The sequence below is a fragment of the Podarcis tiliguerta genome (genome assembly GCF_965153285.1).
Source record: "Podarcis tiliguerta genome assembly, chromosome: 4".
Lineage (NCBI taxonomy): Eukaryota > Metazoa > Chordata > Lepidosauria > Squamata > Lacertidae > Podarcis > Podarcis tiliguerta.
In genome coordinates this window covers 27,993,615-28,010,628 of record NC_139537.1, presented here as the reverse complement: position 1 = coordinate 28,010,628, position 17,014 = coordinate 27,993,615, and the positions used below count along the sequence as shown (strand labels likewise).

The window sequence follows — 17,014 nt, the reverse complement described above, 5'->3', positions numbered from 1 at the left end:
TAAAAAACGAAACAAAGCAAAACAAAAACCAGGCGTCGCTATCGCTGTTACGTCAAACACAATTGCATATACAGTCCTGTAAAGCGAACAGCGAACTCAGCAGAACTTTTTGTGTGTGAGCGCGCGCACCGCAGAGCGCCCCCTGCCGCCCGAAGCGTCTGCAACGGAGCCCAGAAGCTTCTCAGTGGGCGGGAAGGAAGCAAAGGACAACAAGCCGCTGACGGCAGCGGGTCACGTGACGCTGCGTGGGCCGAAGTTGCAACAGCTGGAGCGGAGCAGATATAGCCAGGAGGGGTCGTTTGCGGCGCGTGGCCGGGTGGGCTTCTCGCTGGAGTCTGGGAGGTCGCTGCTGCTTGCTTCCCGTGAGTAAAAGGGAAAGTCAGAACGAGGACGGGCGGGGGAAAGTTCCTTGCAATTAGGGAGATCAATTCCTTAACAGATAGCATTCCCTTGCCTCCTGTTTCCAACCGCCTTCCGTCTCCCCCTCCTTGATTCCCTGCGCGCGTGGAGCGGATCATTGCCGGTCTGCTGCTGAAAATGCACTCTGCGTATGCTCAGAGGCCTTGCTTTTTTGTGTGGGCGGGGAAGGAGCTGGGCCCTGAGCGCTGGTAAAACCAGGCAGTCGGTCCGTCTAGGTCAGTTTTGCTTACACTGACTGGCAACGGCTGTCCAGGATTTGGGGCAGGAGGAGGCTCTCCCCATCGCACTTGGAGGGATGGAACCGGGGAACTTCCGCTTGCAAAGTAGAGGCTCCCCCACTCCGGTCTCAGGAGGTTGTTGCCAGGTGTGTGTGTGTAAGAGAGAGGAGAGATCTTTGGAAGTAGCAGCCGGTTCCTTGGCTGGTAGTAAATTCCTAGTGTACTTTCTATACCGTCTTAACTCTGGGAGGAGGTTGCTGCTGGCCTCATTGGTGCCTGTATTCGCGTTGCAGCCTGGTGCTGCGGCTGTTTCGCCAGAATTAAGGCCACTGGATTCAATGAGGTTTAATTCCCAGTTAAGTCTGTCGGGCTGTAAGGAGGGCTGCCCGTGTTCTGCTTGTTTACTCTGAAGCAAGTTCAGCAGGACTTTCTTCCCCCACAGAAATGCACACAGGGCTTCAGACACATTTATTTGGAGTTTGTGTGTATGTTTGCTTTAGAAGAAGCTTCCTTGCACTTGTCTTCTAAATAGTGTGATATTTGGCTACCTTTGTCACTGCTCATTTAATCTATAAATAGTCTATTTTGAAGGGGGCATTCTTTATTTAGCACATTATCATTATTATCAAACTGTCTTGCCCCCCAGCTGAAATTTCCAAACCACCTTCATAGGCAGCCCCATGTATAGCTCATTGCAGTAATATAACCTAGATGCTAACAGAATGTAGACAACAGAAGTTAGTGTATCCTGGTCCAAATAGGGGTGCAGCTGAGTCACCAGCCAAAGCTGATGGAAGGCACTCTGCACCACCAATGCCACCTGAGCCTTAACCAACAGCAATGGATCCAGAAGTTCCCACAAGCTGTGTACTTATTCCTTCCACATGTACATCCCATGAAACTTGAGGTGTTGTACAGTACATGGGATTCTAGATTAAAGGTAAAGGTACCCCTGCCCGTACGGGCCAGTCCTGCCAGACTCTAGGGTTGTGCGCTCATCTCACTCTATAGGCCGGGAGCCAGCGCTGTCCGCAGGTCACGTGGCCAGTGTGACAAGCTGCATCTGGCGAGCCAGCGCAGCACACGGAATGCCGTTTACCTTCCCGCTGGTAAGCGGTCCCTATTTATCTACTTGCACCCGGAGGTGCTTTCGAACTGCTAGGTTGGCAGGCGCTGGGACCGAACGACGGGAGCGCACCCCGCTGCGGGGATTCGAACCGCCGACCATGTGATCGGCAAGTCCTAGGCGCTGAGGTTTTACCCACAGCGCCACCCGCGTCTAGATTAGTGGTTCCCAAAGAGGGCAGTACTGCCCCCTAAGGTCGTTGGCGCTGGATCAAGTTAATCAATTTTATGGAATTAGACCAAATAATTTTAATTAGATTTTGAATAAATGTGCACTTAATTGTTACTGTTTTGAATTTTATTGTGTTACCAACTTCCTTAGTGGTTTGTGGAAACAGCTATTATGAATATTGTTTTTTATGGGGTAGGGGGCACTGGGTATGAATTCACAGAACCAAGGGGTCGAAGGCCTGAAAAAGTTTGGCAACAGACACATACTGACCAGATCCAGACCACTTAGTATTAGCAAGCTAAGTGTATCATGCTCTCTCAGACTATGCAATTTGATCAGTTTATGGGGCAGCTTATTAACTGCCTGTGTCTAGTCAAGTGAAGTTGAGGCCAAACTTTGAAGCTCAGAAGGCTAAAGCTGGCCACAACCCACCATAAGCCTCTGACCATGCTCCTTCCTCTTTCATGAGCTTTGCTGATGGTTGCTGTTTAGCAGCTAGCTCTGTTGCATGCTTATTGCTAATTGGAGCAAATCAAAAGAGCACTGTTCCCGAAACATCACGAGTTCACAATTGTATTTGTGGTGGATGTTTCATACTTCCAAACCATCCTACCCCTGAACAATTCTGAATGACAATTTTTTTAAAAAAGTTTGTCGCTTCCCATGTTTTTAGTGAAACAGTTTTTTAATAACCAGCAGAGCAGTCCCAAAGGAGCAACAGGAGGGGGGGTGTATGGGGGGCAGAGGGAGAGAGACTGGAAATGCTTTTTCTAACTTACACCACCCTGGAGCTGTTACAGCTCAGGATCTGATGCATCTCAGGCTGGCTCAGCCCCTCCATCTCCCCATCACCCCATTTCTTAAACTTACTGTGGGCAGAATGATGGTGGCGGCAGCACTCTATGGGTGGTGGCTAACATAGACATGGAGATGTTAGCTGTACAGTGGTACCTCGGGTTATAAACACTTCAGGTTACAGACTCCGCTAACCCAGAAATAGTACCTCGGGTTAAGAACTTTACCTCAGGATGAGAACAGAAATCGTGGTGCGGCTGCGGGAGGCCCCATTAGCTAAAGTGGTACTAAAGGTTAAGAATGGACCTCCAGAACGAATTAAGTTTGTAACCAGAGGTACCACTATATTCAGCTTTTATCCCTTGATGTCACTGGTTATATAAACTTGTCGTAGGTTGGAAATGGTGGGAAACTTGAGCTTTACAGCAGCATATCAGCCTGTCAAAACAAATGCTGAAATACCATGCAATATAAATAGCTTTCAAGAGCTTTTCAGTCATTGAAAGGCTATTCTTAACACTAGTGCGCTAAGTGACTTGGGGGGGGGGATTGTTAGAACCCCATATAAAATGACCAGGACTCTGTGATCGTAACCAAGGCCCTTCATTGTGTGCTTCCTCCACGAGATGTGCAGAGGCTGGCAGCATGAGAACCGGCCTTTTCTGCAGTGGCTCCCTGTTTGTGGAATGCTCTCCCCAGGGGGGTACAGCTTGTGCCTTCATTATACTCCTTTAGGCGACAGGCAAAAATGTTCCTCTTCAACCAGGCCTTTGGCTGATTAATATTCTATGGCCTTTTAAGTGTGTGTGTGTGTTGGGGGGTGTTTTTAATTATTTATTTTGTGCTTTTATCCTGTATCTTTATCTTGTGAACCGCCCTGAGATCTTTGGAAGAAGGGAGCTGTATAAAGTTAATAAATAATAGTACTAATTATAATAATTCAATTGTTTGTGTAAATTAAAGGTTAACTATAGAAGCACAGCAGCTATATAATGCTGTAAAAGTGCTTTGCAGATCAAGATTATGTATCCATAGTCTTGTTCAAAGTAGACCTGCTGAAATTAATGATCGTGGCTAAGTTAGGTAAAACTTAGTTGAATACCACCCTAACCCTTTTTTAAGGCAAAGCAGCCTGTTTTACGGGAAGTTAGGATCACTATATATATCCCTTAATTCAAGCTGTTACTGGTTTTCTTTAACGGAAGTGTTCTCTTCTGCTTTGTCTCCAGTTACTCCTGCTGTGATCCAGTTTTCCGTAATGTATCAAGAACGGGATTCAGCTGCGCAAGAGGGTGCAAATTTGAAGACGATTGAAGAAGAGTACAAGGAAGCATTTGTGTTTGTTAATAAAGCCCTGAATGCAGATGAGCTTGGACAGAAGGAAGAAGCAAGGAATTATTACAGGCAGGGTATTGACCACTTGCTCAGGGGAACTAGCGTCCCGTCCCAAGGTCATGAATGCACTGGGGACCGATGGGAGTCTGCCAGGCAAATGCAGCAAAAAATGAGAGAGACGCTAAAAAACGTTACTGCACGCCTAAGCATTCTAGATGAAAATGCACAGCCTAAACCCATTGCCATGTGTCCTCCTATGGAAGCGCCCAGGATATACCCAACAATTCCAGCCAAAGAAAAGCCAGAGAGGCCTCCTGTACCGAATTCACTGATGACTCCATCACACCTGGCTGCAGCAGGTGGAAATGCTGGATGTACAAGCCAAGGGCAAGCTGCTGTGATGAGTCCTTCGTCTGCAATGCCCAGTGAGGAACCCCCAGCTTATACACCTGAGGCCACAGGTGGGCACTACACTGTGTCGTACGGAACAGACTCTGGGGAGTTCTCCTCGGTCGGAGATGATTTCTACACGAAATGCACACAGCCTCCTCCTGTTCAGACATTTGGGGTAGATGCTGATGAACTGATCCTCATTCCCCACGGGGTCCAGATATTCTTTGTGAGTCCTGATGGACAAGTGAGTGCTCCCTCGTATCCCGGATACCTTCGCATTGTGAAGCTCTTGGACACTGATGCTGCAGCAGCCCAGAATCGCCCCCCTGCTTTCCTTCAGGTAACTTTCACATTTTGTTTGTGTTGCTGGCCACAGCAGTTCACAAGCTGTGAAATGAGTGCTAACGGTTCTATGACATGAGTGCTAATGTATCATTCATTTGAATCCACGGTGTTCTGTGCAAAATGTTATTTTGGTCTTCTCTTTTCCAGGTTTGTGACTGGCTGTATCCTCTTATGTGCAACCAGTCTCCTGTCCTCTCCTGTAGCACAGGAGTCTACATGTTCCCTGACTTGATGTCACAGGTGCCAGGATCCTATGTGGGAGTAGTGTTATCTTCAGAACTTCCAGCTGCTGACAGAGAACTGTTTGAAGATCTGCTAAAACAGATGTCTGACCTCAGAGTGCAGGTAAACAGCGTTATGCCACCATCCAGAATAATTTCAATGCACAAGTATCACCGGGTGACACTGATGAGCTATTAAACTGTCCGCTTCATAGAGCACTATAAATGAATTTCAGCTTAGCCTCTGCAAGGATTTACCTTTGGCAATATAAAGCATGTTTTATGGTGAGGCTGGGCAACGTCTGAAAATAAATTTACCGTGTGGTGCTGTGAAGGGCAGGGCAAGTAGGCTGATAATGATTTTCCTGCAGGATCAATTGAGCAGACGTAGAGAGGCATTACTGCAGCTTGCAGTGTGTCGGAAGTATCACATCCAGTTCACTTGCTCAGAGTGCAACAATGACTAAGCAAAATCTTAAAATGCTACATATATAGGAAGTCCCTCTAAGATAATTAAGAATCTGGTAGATCACAGTTCATTCGTGAAGTGCGGGGAAAGGTTATCCGAGAGATTACCACTCTAGTAAACAAGGTCGGTATTAAGAGCTAGTGTGGTGTAGTGGTTAAGAGCGGTAGTCTCATAATCTGGGGAACCGGGTTCGCGTCTCTGCTCCTCCACATGCAGCTGCTGGGTGACCTTGGGCTAGTCACACTTCTTTGAAGTCTCTCAGCCCCACTCACCTCACAGAGTGTTTGTTGTGGGGGAGGAAGGGAAAGGAGAATGTGAGCCGCTTTGAGACTCCTTAAAGGGAGTGAAAGGCGAGATATCAAATCCAAACTCTTTTTTAAGAAGGTGGGAAATCTAAACGGCAGGTGTTAGAGGGAGGCATACCTGTAATTATAACGGCACATTTTAAGCAATAATAATAATAATTTATTATTTATACCCCACCCATCTGGCTGGACTTTCCCATCCACTCTGGGCGGCTTCCAAAAAAATATTAAAACACAGTAACCCATCAAACATTAAAAGCTTCCCTAAACAGGGCTGCCTTCAGATGTCTTCTAAAAGTCTGGTAGTTGTTGTTCTCTTTGACATCTGGTGGGAGGGCGTTCCACAGGGCGGGTGCCACCGCCCAACCACCCTCTGCTTGGTTCCCTGTAACTTGGCTTCTTGCAGTGAGGGAACCGCCAGAAGGCCCTCAGTGCTGGACCTCAGTGTCTGGGTAGAATGATGGGGGTTAAAACTAATTACCAGAAGAAGTGAGAACATTTGCCATTTGTCTTGACATGTTAAAATACTTTCTAATCTCTTGGAGAACTGGCCATATGGTGACGAACAACCTGATCTTGCAATTACTTATTCACCTGTGGGGATGTTTACTAATGCATGAATTCACCTGCATGTGGTTCATGAGAAGGATAATTCTTTCCACTGTGTGATATTATTGTCTGATGGTGTACAACAGTACCTAACAGATTCCTTGTTGAGCCTTTGAACTTGTGAATCTATTAATGTCCTTGATATGGTATCACAGGTTCCAGGATCCCATGAGGGACTAGGGTTACCGTCCCAACGCTCAAGATCTTACAAAGAGCTTTTTGAGGATCTGTTTAAACAAAGATCTGATCTCAGAGCCAAGGTAAACTTCAGAGGTGGTGGCAAACTTTTTACTAAGCCAACACATTTTAAACTTCAAGAAATTGAAATTACTTTGTTTTGTGGTATTTATTGAAAAATGTATCTGCCGCCAATAGTGGCTCTTGTAGAGAGAACAAATAATGAAAACGTTGAAGATATTAATCATGTATACTAGAAGCAATCTTGGTTCTTCAAGTGCCAGTCCTTATGCAGCCGGAACAAGACCCAACCACACACGAGAGTATCTGCAGGGTGGAGGGTCCCTGAGGTTTACAGAAGCACAAAATTCTTTAGTGGAGAACCCCTTCCCCCCGCAAGGCCCAATGGGTACTGTTGTAGTTCTCAAGTAATAGAATACGGTTGAGGTATCAGAAGTTACCAGGGATGAACCAAAATAGATGAAGGACACAGGCTATGAGAAATGGACCCAAGGCTGGAGAAAACTTCCATTATTTCAGGGAGAGCAGGTGTGAACTGAAGGCTAATTAATTCTGTTGCCGATTTCTGGAATAAGTGTGTGACAGAAGTTGGGCTTAACTGGCTCTGGCCTTTGTGCTGTGGTGGAACACAACCTCTTCTCCACTTCCCCATCTCCAAAGGACACCCCATATTTTACAGAGGCTGACAAAAGGCTCCCTATCTCTGTTGATCTCTGTGCTCCCTCCTCATGCTAATAGCTTCAAAGAAAATACAGTCATTTGTTAAATCTCGTTTCCCACAGTGGCCAAAGCAGTAAACTGCTTTTAAGTGCTTATAAACCTGGACATGACATTTTTACGAGTTTTTAATTGTTGAGGAATTAATATTTGCAAGAACCATGAGGGAGTTCTAGAACAGCTATGGTTATTTAACTTATTTATTCCCTTTTAAAAAAAATAAAAGATATCATAACCCACAATGTCACAATCTTTAACACTGTCAAGAATGTTCGAATGGCTCGAATTTTAAAGTACAGTACCACCCAGTTCAACATAATGTAATGTAATGTTTAGGAATAGATGGGAAAATGGGAACAATATTACGGCTGGCTTTGTGAGCTCTAGCTAACCTAATACAGAACTTCTTAAGAACTCGGAGTATATTCATAGCAACTGTACATAATGGCATGACTTAACAAAACGGATTGAGCTTTGGCCTGTGACTCACTTTAGTAGCTTAGAGGGGATCAATCAGAAATACACACCAGTCGCTTATATTTGGTTCCTGCTGTTCACATGAGTGTAGGCTATTTTAACTCTCAAGTGTGTATGTTAGGCAATGCAGACGAAGTAGGATGTTAAGCTAGAACCTGGAGCGGATGTCTCAGGATTGCCTTGGTTCACTCTAATGCAGTAGTAGCCATCCTGCTTATACTTAGGGACTGATTTTACAATGTCATATTGTTTCATAAATGCATAAAAGATGCTACACAGAAAATGCAAAATCCATGTCAGTTTTGCATTCTAATGCAAGATCCTTGTGTTCCTTGCTTGTGTGAAATTTCTGTGCGGAGAATTGAACCTTACTAATTCCAAAGTGATATAGAAAGTCTGGAGCTGTGACGATAACATGCCTGTGATAATACCTTCATTTGATCACATAGAATAATCCTTCATCATAATCTAATGTGAAAACAAGTTACGTTTAATGTAGTTGTTTCCATCTTGGTTGTTGCAATCTTTTAATTCATGGGGTGGTGTTTGGTTCCGAATCCAAGATATTTTGCCTTTTAGCTTGGCGTCTTCTCTAAGAAAGGACCCATCACATGCTCAACTTTGTCTTGTTTTGGCAGTAACAATGTGTAAAACCAAGAAAAAACAGAATGAATGCACTTTCGTTGTTTGTAAATCTGTATGGGGAGGGAGAGGAGTAAATCCAGCCCAGCTCCCAAAAAGCTTCATTCTTTCAGTCTTGCCGTCCTGAACAAAGAGAAGCAATGTAAAGACACATAACAATACAGAATAAGGAGAACTGTGTTTCCCCTTAAAATGAAAGGGAGTGGTAGACTTGGGCAACTTTCCTTCCTGATCAAATAAATATGAACATATGCATACCCTGCCTGTCTGTTGTGCAAAATGTTCTCAAAGGCGAATAGAGCATTAGTTAAAATACACAACCATGCTAATTATATTAACTGAAGCGAAAAGAATCAGGGGTGAAGAAACCCTAATTATCTCTCCAAAGAGGTACATGATGATCTGATCTCCAAATGCCAATAAGGCAGAAGCAACAGTAATGTTCCTGTGCATGTAAAATAGGCGGGAATTATGTGACCAGAAATGCCATTTTCTTGCAGATGAATAAAGAAACTGATGCATTTTGGTTGTTGTTGTAAAACCTATAATTATCTGCGAGAAGATGGAAGCTTTAGGGTCACAGTGTGCATTTCTTTGTTGAATATCACGGTGGCCAATTTGACATTTAATTGCTTTATCTTAGCTTTTGATCTTGCTGTGTATATATATATGTGTGCTTCGATCTTGCAGCCTGCAGAAGCTTCTAGTGATGCGATTAACCTGGCCGAGACTGTACGTATTGAGCCAGTGTCTGAAGAGAGGGAAAGAGAGTTACCTGACTGGAGTGAGAAAATGGCCCATGGAATCTTAACAGGTACCCTTAGGATTGATTCTCTAGATTGATCCTTGGTATAAACCCTGTTCTGGTGTTTGGGCTTAAAGCTGTACTAACCAACAGGGTGCCATTAAATGTTGTTGGAGTCCCACAAGCTGGTCAGCATGTTCAAGGGTAGGTGTTGCAGCCCAACAATATCTGAAAGAGAGTGTTGGCTCCAACCCCAGTGTCCCCATGCAAATCTGCTCTGTTTTCCACACTCAGCATGCAGAGGTTGGAAGTGGAGCTGGTGCGTGCAAGGATTGTAGGGGCAGGCTTTGTGTGGGTGCAAGTGTCACAGCTTCCAACCCACCTGTCTCACCTGAATTGGGCTAAAGTTTCTCTTCATTTTGGCAGTATAGTGAAATTGTCTTCCAGTCTGAAATCATAAGCTAAACTATTCAGCCACTTCCATATTATAACTTTGCATGAGAATATGTTCTGTAAGAAATAGTTTCGTTGTCTGTGTTTCCTGATATATTAGTTTTATTCAGCACTCAGGTAGCAGAAAACTAAATGGTTCTACCACACATTGTATCAATTACATGGATTGACCTGCGGTCAAGTTCTGCAGTCCAAAGGCTCCATCTTGTTGATAGAAATATTTTACTAATTGAAAGGGTACAGTCCTTTAATTACATCCTGTTACTATGTCTGTGTTACTTTCAAGTTTTCATTAGCTGCAGGTCTACGTGGCTCAGAAGTAGAGAGTAAAAGAATGTATTATTATTATTATTTTATTATTAATGTGACTTTTTCAGCATATTAATTACATGCAATTGTTTGTTTAAACTTTGCCTCTTGATAAAAATACTAAATTCTCTTAAAGATAAATAGTTAATTCCCTGCCAGGTAGATTCCCAAAAACCAAATGGCAACTCAAAATAAAGCTCTTGAGACTAGCTCTAGAAGATGTTGTAGTTTGTCCAATCTCCAGGAGCTAGAGTTATTCAGTAATTACGTAGCAGTTGCTAAAAGCAACAACTTGTTCTTTGTTTTGCCAGTTTAGTGCATGTTTGGGGATTTTCATCTGAATTATGCTGGTGGATGAATAAACTGGGGGCTGACTCGCAAGCTAACTTAAATCCTGTTTACATCTGATGCAGCTCAAAGTGGTAGAATTCTAGACTGCACCACGTTAGACTACTGGTTGGGAGGGGGAATATAATATTTAATTCTCTGCCATGTTGACCAGCTTGACGTAAACCCACCCCTCTTTTTCGCCACATGCATGAAGCTTCTTATGGACAGAAAGAAAGAGCGCACATTCAAAAATATGAGGCACCCAGCGCAATTGGTCTGATATGGTAAAGGTAAAAAGGTAAAGAGACCCCTGACCATTAGGTCCAGTCGCGGACGACTCTGGGGTTGCGGTGCTCATCTTGCTTTACTGGCCAAGGGAGCCGGCGTACAGCTTCCGGGTCATGTGGCCAGCTTTCCTATTTTCACCATTGCTGAAGATGGAATTGTAGCTAATTAAGAGGATATGGGAGACTCAGCAGTGTGTGAGCTCAGGCTGTATTTTTTTCAGCTTACTACCCTGAACTTAAGTGGGTAGGAAATGCTGTCCTATAGCATGATAATGTTGCTGCATCCGTCAATCTGTTCTTGTTTCCTTAAAGGAGCATCCTGGGTCAGCTGGGGCCTGGTCAAAGGAGCAGAATATACCGGGAAAGCAATCCACAAGGGAGCTTCCAAACTAAGAGAGCACATTCAGCCAGAGGAAAAGCCAATGGAAGTCAACCCAACCGTAGCTAAAGGGCTGCATGTAGCCAAGCAGGCTACAGGAGGAGCTGTGAAAGTCAGCCAGTTCTTAGGTGAGATGTGAGCAACCAGTTTCCTCGAAAAAGTAGTGACAGGAATTGATAATGCTTTGTTTCTTCAGTCTTTTTTTAAAAAAAATGGACAGGGAATAATGTTGATTTTCTTTTTCATTATATTCTCTTTGGGAGAGAAACGGACTTCATAAGGCTCTTTTTTTTAAAAAAAAAAAGCCTTAGCTCGCTGTATGTTTTTAGTTATTGACTCATGTTGTTGATATGGGGTTTTTTTTACATTTTGGAACGGTTCATTATTTATATCAACATATTTATATGTTCACGGTCTTGGAATCGTATTGGATGAAGGGTGGTATACAAATTCTTTAAATTAATCACCCTTCAGAAGTCTTCATTGCCCTGGCTTCATTAAGAGCCAATATAGACAGTAGTAGAAATAATAATAATAATAATATAACAACAACAACAACAACAACAACAACAATTTATTATTTATACCCTGCCCATCTGTCTGGATCTCCCCAGCCACCCTGGGTGGCTTCCAACAAAGTATTAAAATACAGTGGTCTGTTAAACATTAAAAGCTTCCCTAAACAGGGCTGCCTTCATATGTCTTCTAAAAGTCTGGTAATTGTTCTTCTCTTTGACATCTGGTGGGAGGGAGTTCCACAGGGCGGGGGCCACTACCAGCAGATGCACTATTTGCATCTGCAGTTTCCTCCAAATATAATTGTTGTGGGAAAAGGAGCCACTAACATAAAATTGGCTTCATGATCCTCAATAATTCATTGAATTCAGTGGCTTAATCTATCTAACCAGAACATTCTGTAACCTATAAATTATCTTAATGCTTTCTGTTTTAGTGGAAGGTGTGTGCTCTATAGCAAGTTCTGTGGGAAGAGAGTTAGCCCCCCATGTCAAGAAGCATGGAAGCAAACTGGTTCCAGAATCCCTTAAGAAAGACAAAGATGGAAAATCTACTTTCGACGGTGCTCTGGTTGTTGCAGCAAGTGGTGTTCAAGGTAGCATGAAAATAACGCTTCCACAATGTGTGGAGCAAGTTTTTATTGAACGTCGTTTGTTTGCTACCTTCCGGTTCCAATACGCTAACTCTCCTTGCAGGGTTTTCAACAATATGGCACGGTTTGGAAAGCGCTGCAAAGTGTATTGCTAAAAATGTGTCTAAAGAGACGGTTCAGACTGTCAAGTACAAGTAAGTTAACGTTTACTCTGCAATAAATTTTGGTGGTGCATGAATACTAGGGAGCCTACACTACATGCGTCAAACAAAACTTGCTAAAAAAGTAAAAATGCTTTGCTATTGTTGGAACCAAACTAGGCACCATGATCACAGTTGCATGTATCTAAAATTGGAACTTTACCAGTTACATAGGCAGGGAGGAGCAAACAAGGAGGAGTGTACAGTATAAGTGAAGGAGCCACCTTCACTTTCTTTCCCTGCAGATCCTATCCTCAACACATACTTGCTGCTGCTGTGTAAAGGTCAAGCAAGTGCAGGTCACTTCTAGTTAAGGGGCAGCTGCACCCCTAAATTGGATTTTCAGTTCATTTTAGGTTTTACCTAATGCAGAGAGGGATTGTTGCCAGTCCGATTCCATCTGAATACTCAGTTGGATGTATTTCAGTTCTTGGAATATGAGTGGTGATGAAATTGTAAAGGGAAGCCTCTGTCTATATAAATTAGGGTTGCCATATTTCAAAAAGTGAAAATCTGAGCTTTTCTTTAAAGTTTTGCCCAATTTTATGTAATTATCTGTAACTGCATAGAGTCTAATTTTGGGTTGCTTTCTGAAGTTTGAGTCTTTTTTCTGGGCTAAAGAAAAATGAAACATATGTACTAGCCCATTAGTTCAGCAAAAAAATAAAAATGTTTGCAGTCAACATTGGAGCAAAATGCAGCAGGGAAATGTCAGGCTGCCAATTAGACTTCTGAAAATAATTTCTGCTTTATTTTACCTATAAGGATCCAAGGATTTACTTGGTACTTACTCTGTAATTCTCTTGGTTTGAAGCTCACCTAGTCTGTACTACATTGCTTTCTGCCAAAATAATGGTATATCTCCATGAAGTATTTCTCCTTGGCAAGTTTGAAGAACCATGTTCTGTTTGTACACTACTGTTTGTGTTAATCTTTTGTTCTTATTTTAGATTTAAAAGTAGGGGGAAAGGAGATGAGTCTTCAGTTGCCACTAAGAGTGAAAAGCAATAAGTAACTTGCAGTTATCTCCAACTAACTAATGATTCAAGTATTCACCCCATCTCCTGTTTATGTAAGAGTATAATAGAAACCACATCCTAATGAAATAAGTAGACTTTTTCTTCCAAGACAAAAGGCCACATCAAAAATTTGTTGTATACAAGGGGATTGTGGTTTACTGGTACTTTAAAATGTGTGCAGTGAACCCTAGTAGTATTTTCATTAGCATGGCAGATGCACCTCATATGAGAAACACAATAAAAATGATAATATATATGCAGCTTATTTTTTTTAAGTGTGTGTACACACTTAAAAAAGGGTCCATTTAAAAGGGTCCAGAAATCTTGCAATGCTGATTGTTCACTAAAAATAAATAGCTGCAGTAGAATATGAGAAAAAAGCTCCAAATGTAGATCTGCATTGCCGCAAAATATTTTAAGTTCTTGGCACTTTTTATATCCACCTGCATTCAATAAAATTTTTTATCATGTAAACTCCTGCCCACTGTTGGTTCTGCATAGTTTTTGAGATGGTGTGAATACTCTTGTTCCTTTGGGCACAGCTTGAGTCAGTTTTGCTTTCTTCTAATATGGGTGTTTATGGTTAATGTCATGGGGAAACTAACAAAAATGAAACTCTTTTGCTGTCCAATTAATTTTATCAGATTTGTTGTGTTTGGCAAATAATTCCAAGGCTGCTATGCTGTCACATTGTAAGAAATATAGTATTAGAGATTCTTTTCCGTTCAGTTTTAATATGTGTTCTGAAATAGGCAGATTACTATGGTGTATTGATTATGCCAACAACAATCAATGTTTCAAAGGGAGACTTCAGTATTTTGGCTTTAAAATTTAGTTGGCCACTCTAGTAGATTAGCAAAGGATAGCTTCAGCATTTTTGTGTACAGTATTGTTACTCTTTCACAGCTAGTTAACATGTAGGATTTTAGCGTTTTAAGTAGTAGGCTGTATTATTGCCCTGTTTGGTTACTTTTTTTTAGAATTGTTTGCATTTTTTCATATGTATCAGAAGTCCCCTTTGCATAGTTTATCCCAGAGTGACATGTGAATAAAATTTGACTTAAGCTCGGCAGGATTCCTTCATCATCAACCCCAGCTGATAAAATGCTTTCTCTCAAACATCACTGGAATGTGGTTGAAATACCTGCTTAGTTCTTCTCAACCAGAGGGAAAGGTTATCCTCATATAATTGTGGAAATTGAGTAACTAAATAACAAGGGAAATAGCTTTGGGCAGTCATCATTTACGCATATACTAAGAACTTGAAGTGAACTTTGAGCAGTGTACAGGGCCACTCTCAACTGTTTTGTAATTTCTGGTTGGGTTGGGAGATTCTTAATTTTTTTCAGGGCAAAAGTGTAGATTTTCAGACTTATTTTTACAATAAAATGTATTAACTTATTTTAAAAATTCTTAACATTTTAACAGCAGTATTTTAACTATTGCAGGGATAACCTATTGAACCTGGAGCTTTTAAATTTCTTTTTGTCACAGAGCACATGGTATAACATGGTTTAGTTAGCAGCTTCAGCAAAAAAAAATTGTTTTATGTGGTAATTCTGGGGAGACGAAAGCTTTATCTATCTACCAAGTATAAGCACAACTTTGGAATTTGCGTTGAAGGCCAAGTAAAAACTGAAGCGAGAGACAAAAACTGGGACAGACTAGCAGCCCTAAAACATTAAGATTGTTTTCGCTAATCTTCTTCTGTGCTTTGGGAAGTATGCTGATTTCAGGTTTTCCAAATTAAATTTAAGCAGCTACTTGGGAATGAGGGCATGCACACAAAGATTAAACAACAATCGTAGCATTCGTGTACAAATGAGGAAACTCTATTGACATGCTCCTTATTTGCATTAAGGTACGGGGATGATGCGGGCCATGCTACTGACAACGCAGTGAGTTCTGCTATCAATGTTGGTGTGGCAGCTTTCAATATCGACAACATTGGAATCAAAGCTATAGTGAAGAAAACTGCAAAGGAGACAGGCCATGCTGTGTTGGATGAATATAAAATCATAGAAAAGAACGAGAAAAAAGAAGATGGATATTGAAGACACTGTGTGAATAAATTACCCAAAGCCTTAATTTATTACATAATTTATTTAAAAAGAGTTGAACTGATTAACAAGTGTTGTATTTCTAACTCCTAAGATTGCTGGACTTAAATATATCATACCTGGGAAGTCTTTTAAAATGAGTTTTTGGAATCTCTAACTCCAGTATTATTGTTAGAGCTAGATGATGGAAATGAATTTGCATTAAACTTCCACGAGGAGGGCTTAAATGCCTTTTTTCAAATAAATGTGGAAATTAGATTCTAGCTTCATGTATAGAGGGACTATTTTTGTAACTATTTCTAGACAAAATATTTTCAGAAAGCTGATGATTTGAATAGTGGCTGAAACTGAACTTGTCTGATCAAATAGTATGCACTCTTCTTAGCTTTAAATAAACTGACTAGGCTTGAGTAATTCCTCCTAAAAACTAGGAAAATCCAAACTCTTAAGACAAACCAAAGACTGGAATACTGCTATTTCCTGAATTAGTGTATCAGAGTCAACCAAACTTTGGTGTAATCCTAGGTTTCATTGAAATACATGGCATTTTTTTGCCTACTCCAGTAGCAAGGACTTGGATTCATTATACTTTGTGTTATCCAGCCAGTGTGTGGGAACAATGTTTGCTCTGAGACCACTAAAGAAAAGGTTGGGCTCTGTAAAAGCTTTAATGGTTACCCTCTGTATTTGTTATATAGAATTGCTGCACTGTAACTTGTCTTACTGAAAAGCCTGTATTCAGAAATGATTATTGCTGCCTTGTGGTGGAATGCAATGCATTTCATTTTAAGATATTCAACTTCAGTCCCCGTCATTACCTAGGGATTCATCTGCTATTAATGTGGGAATTGTGAGTCCCTTACTATGCTTGCTTCAGATTTTTGACTTCAATTTATGTGAAGTTTTGCAGATATTAAAAATTGTAGCGCTGTAGTCTGCAACAGAGAAATGATGGCACTTTGGAGGGACACATCCACTGGTTAAGAAGCTAACTACTTGAAATGTTGTATGGATTGAAAACTATAAATAAACTTTAACATGCATTTTTTGGTTAAGTGTATTTTTTATTTGAATTAAAGTTACGGGGAGAATTGATTGAGAAACAGTAGACGGTTATTGCATTTTGTATAGGTGGACTAGGAAAATTACATTTCATTTACACACATCTGTCACAATCCAACATTTGCATTTCCCCCCTTCTACATAGGCAGAAGATAGCGGAAGTTGCCCCTCCTGATTTTTTACCATCTCAGTAAAAGTTGCTTACGTAGGTAGAGTGTGCTACATTCTCTGGAGTAGCCTAGTATGTCCTTCCAGAAATCTTTTTATGGTACATTCCTGTTGACTTGTGTTCATGATGCCTAGAGAGGGTGGTCACATGTGATGCAGCTTTTAATACTGTTTGCACCTGCAAAGGTTTTGGAGTAGTTGCATTGCTTCAGTTCCAATATACCTATTCACACAGCACATGAACTATGGTGCTCCCACAGGAAGCAGTGATAGCAACTAACTTGGAGGACTTAAGTAAGTCAAGGACTAGACAGATTCATGGAGGAGAATAATTAACTGGCTTGATCCAGCAGAGCTCCTCTTATGTTCTTGGTGTGTATCGTGTAACTTCCTACTTGGAAAGCCTTAGCTTTTTATACCATGAATCTTTGGTGGTGGTGGGGTTTGCCTTAC

At 41.7% G+C, this 17,014-nt stretch overlaps 1 protein-coding gene across 5 annotated transcripts; it reads left to right on the top strand.

The window, feature by feature from the left end:
* Window positions 1-206: 206 nt before the first annotated feature.
* On the top strand, window positions 207-16,374 carry SPART (spartin). Of its 5 annotated transcripts, none has more exons than XR_014510331.1 (10): window positions 207-362; window positions 3,960-4,798; window positions 4,951-5,148; window positions 6,563-6,667; window positions 9,132-9,255; window positions 10,878-11,072; window positions 11,897-12,055; window positions 12,156-12,246; window positions 13,203-13,324; window positions 15,133-15,245. XR_014510331.1 is itself a non-coding variant. In XM_083437138.1 (10 exons), the coding sequence occupies exons 2-9, from the start codon at window positions 3,989-3,991 to the stop codon at window positions 13,261-13,263; spliced, it is 1,743 nt and encodes a 580-aa protein (XP_083293264.1). In that variant the 5' UTR covers window positions 207-362; window positions 3,960-3,988; the 3' UTR covers window positions 15,133-16,374. The 5 variants fall into 5 exon arrangements, 4 of the variants coding, with proteins under 4 accessions (XP_083293264.1, XP_083293262.1, XP_083293265.1 ...); XM_083437138.1 differs by having other exon boundaries at window positions 13,203-13,263; window positions 15,133-16,374; XM_083437136.1 differs by lacking the exon at window positions 13,203-13,324 and having other exon boundaries at window positions 15,133-16,374.
* Window positions 16,375-17,014: the final 640 nt, after the last annotated feature.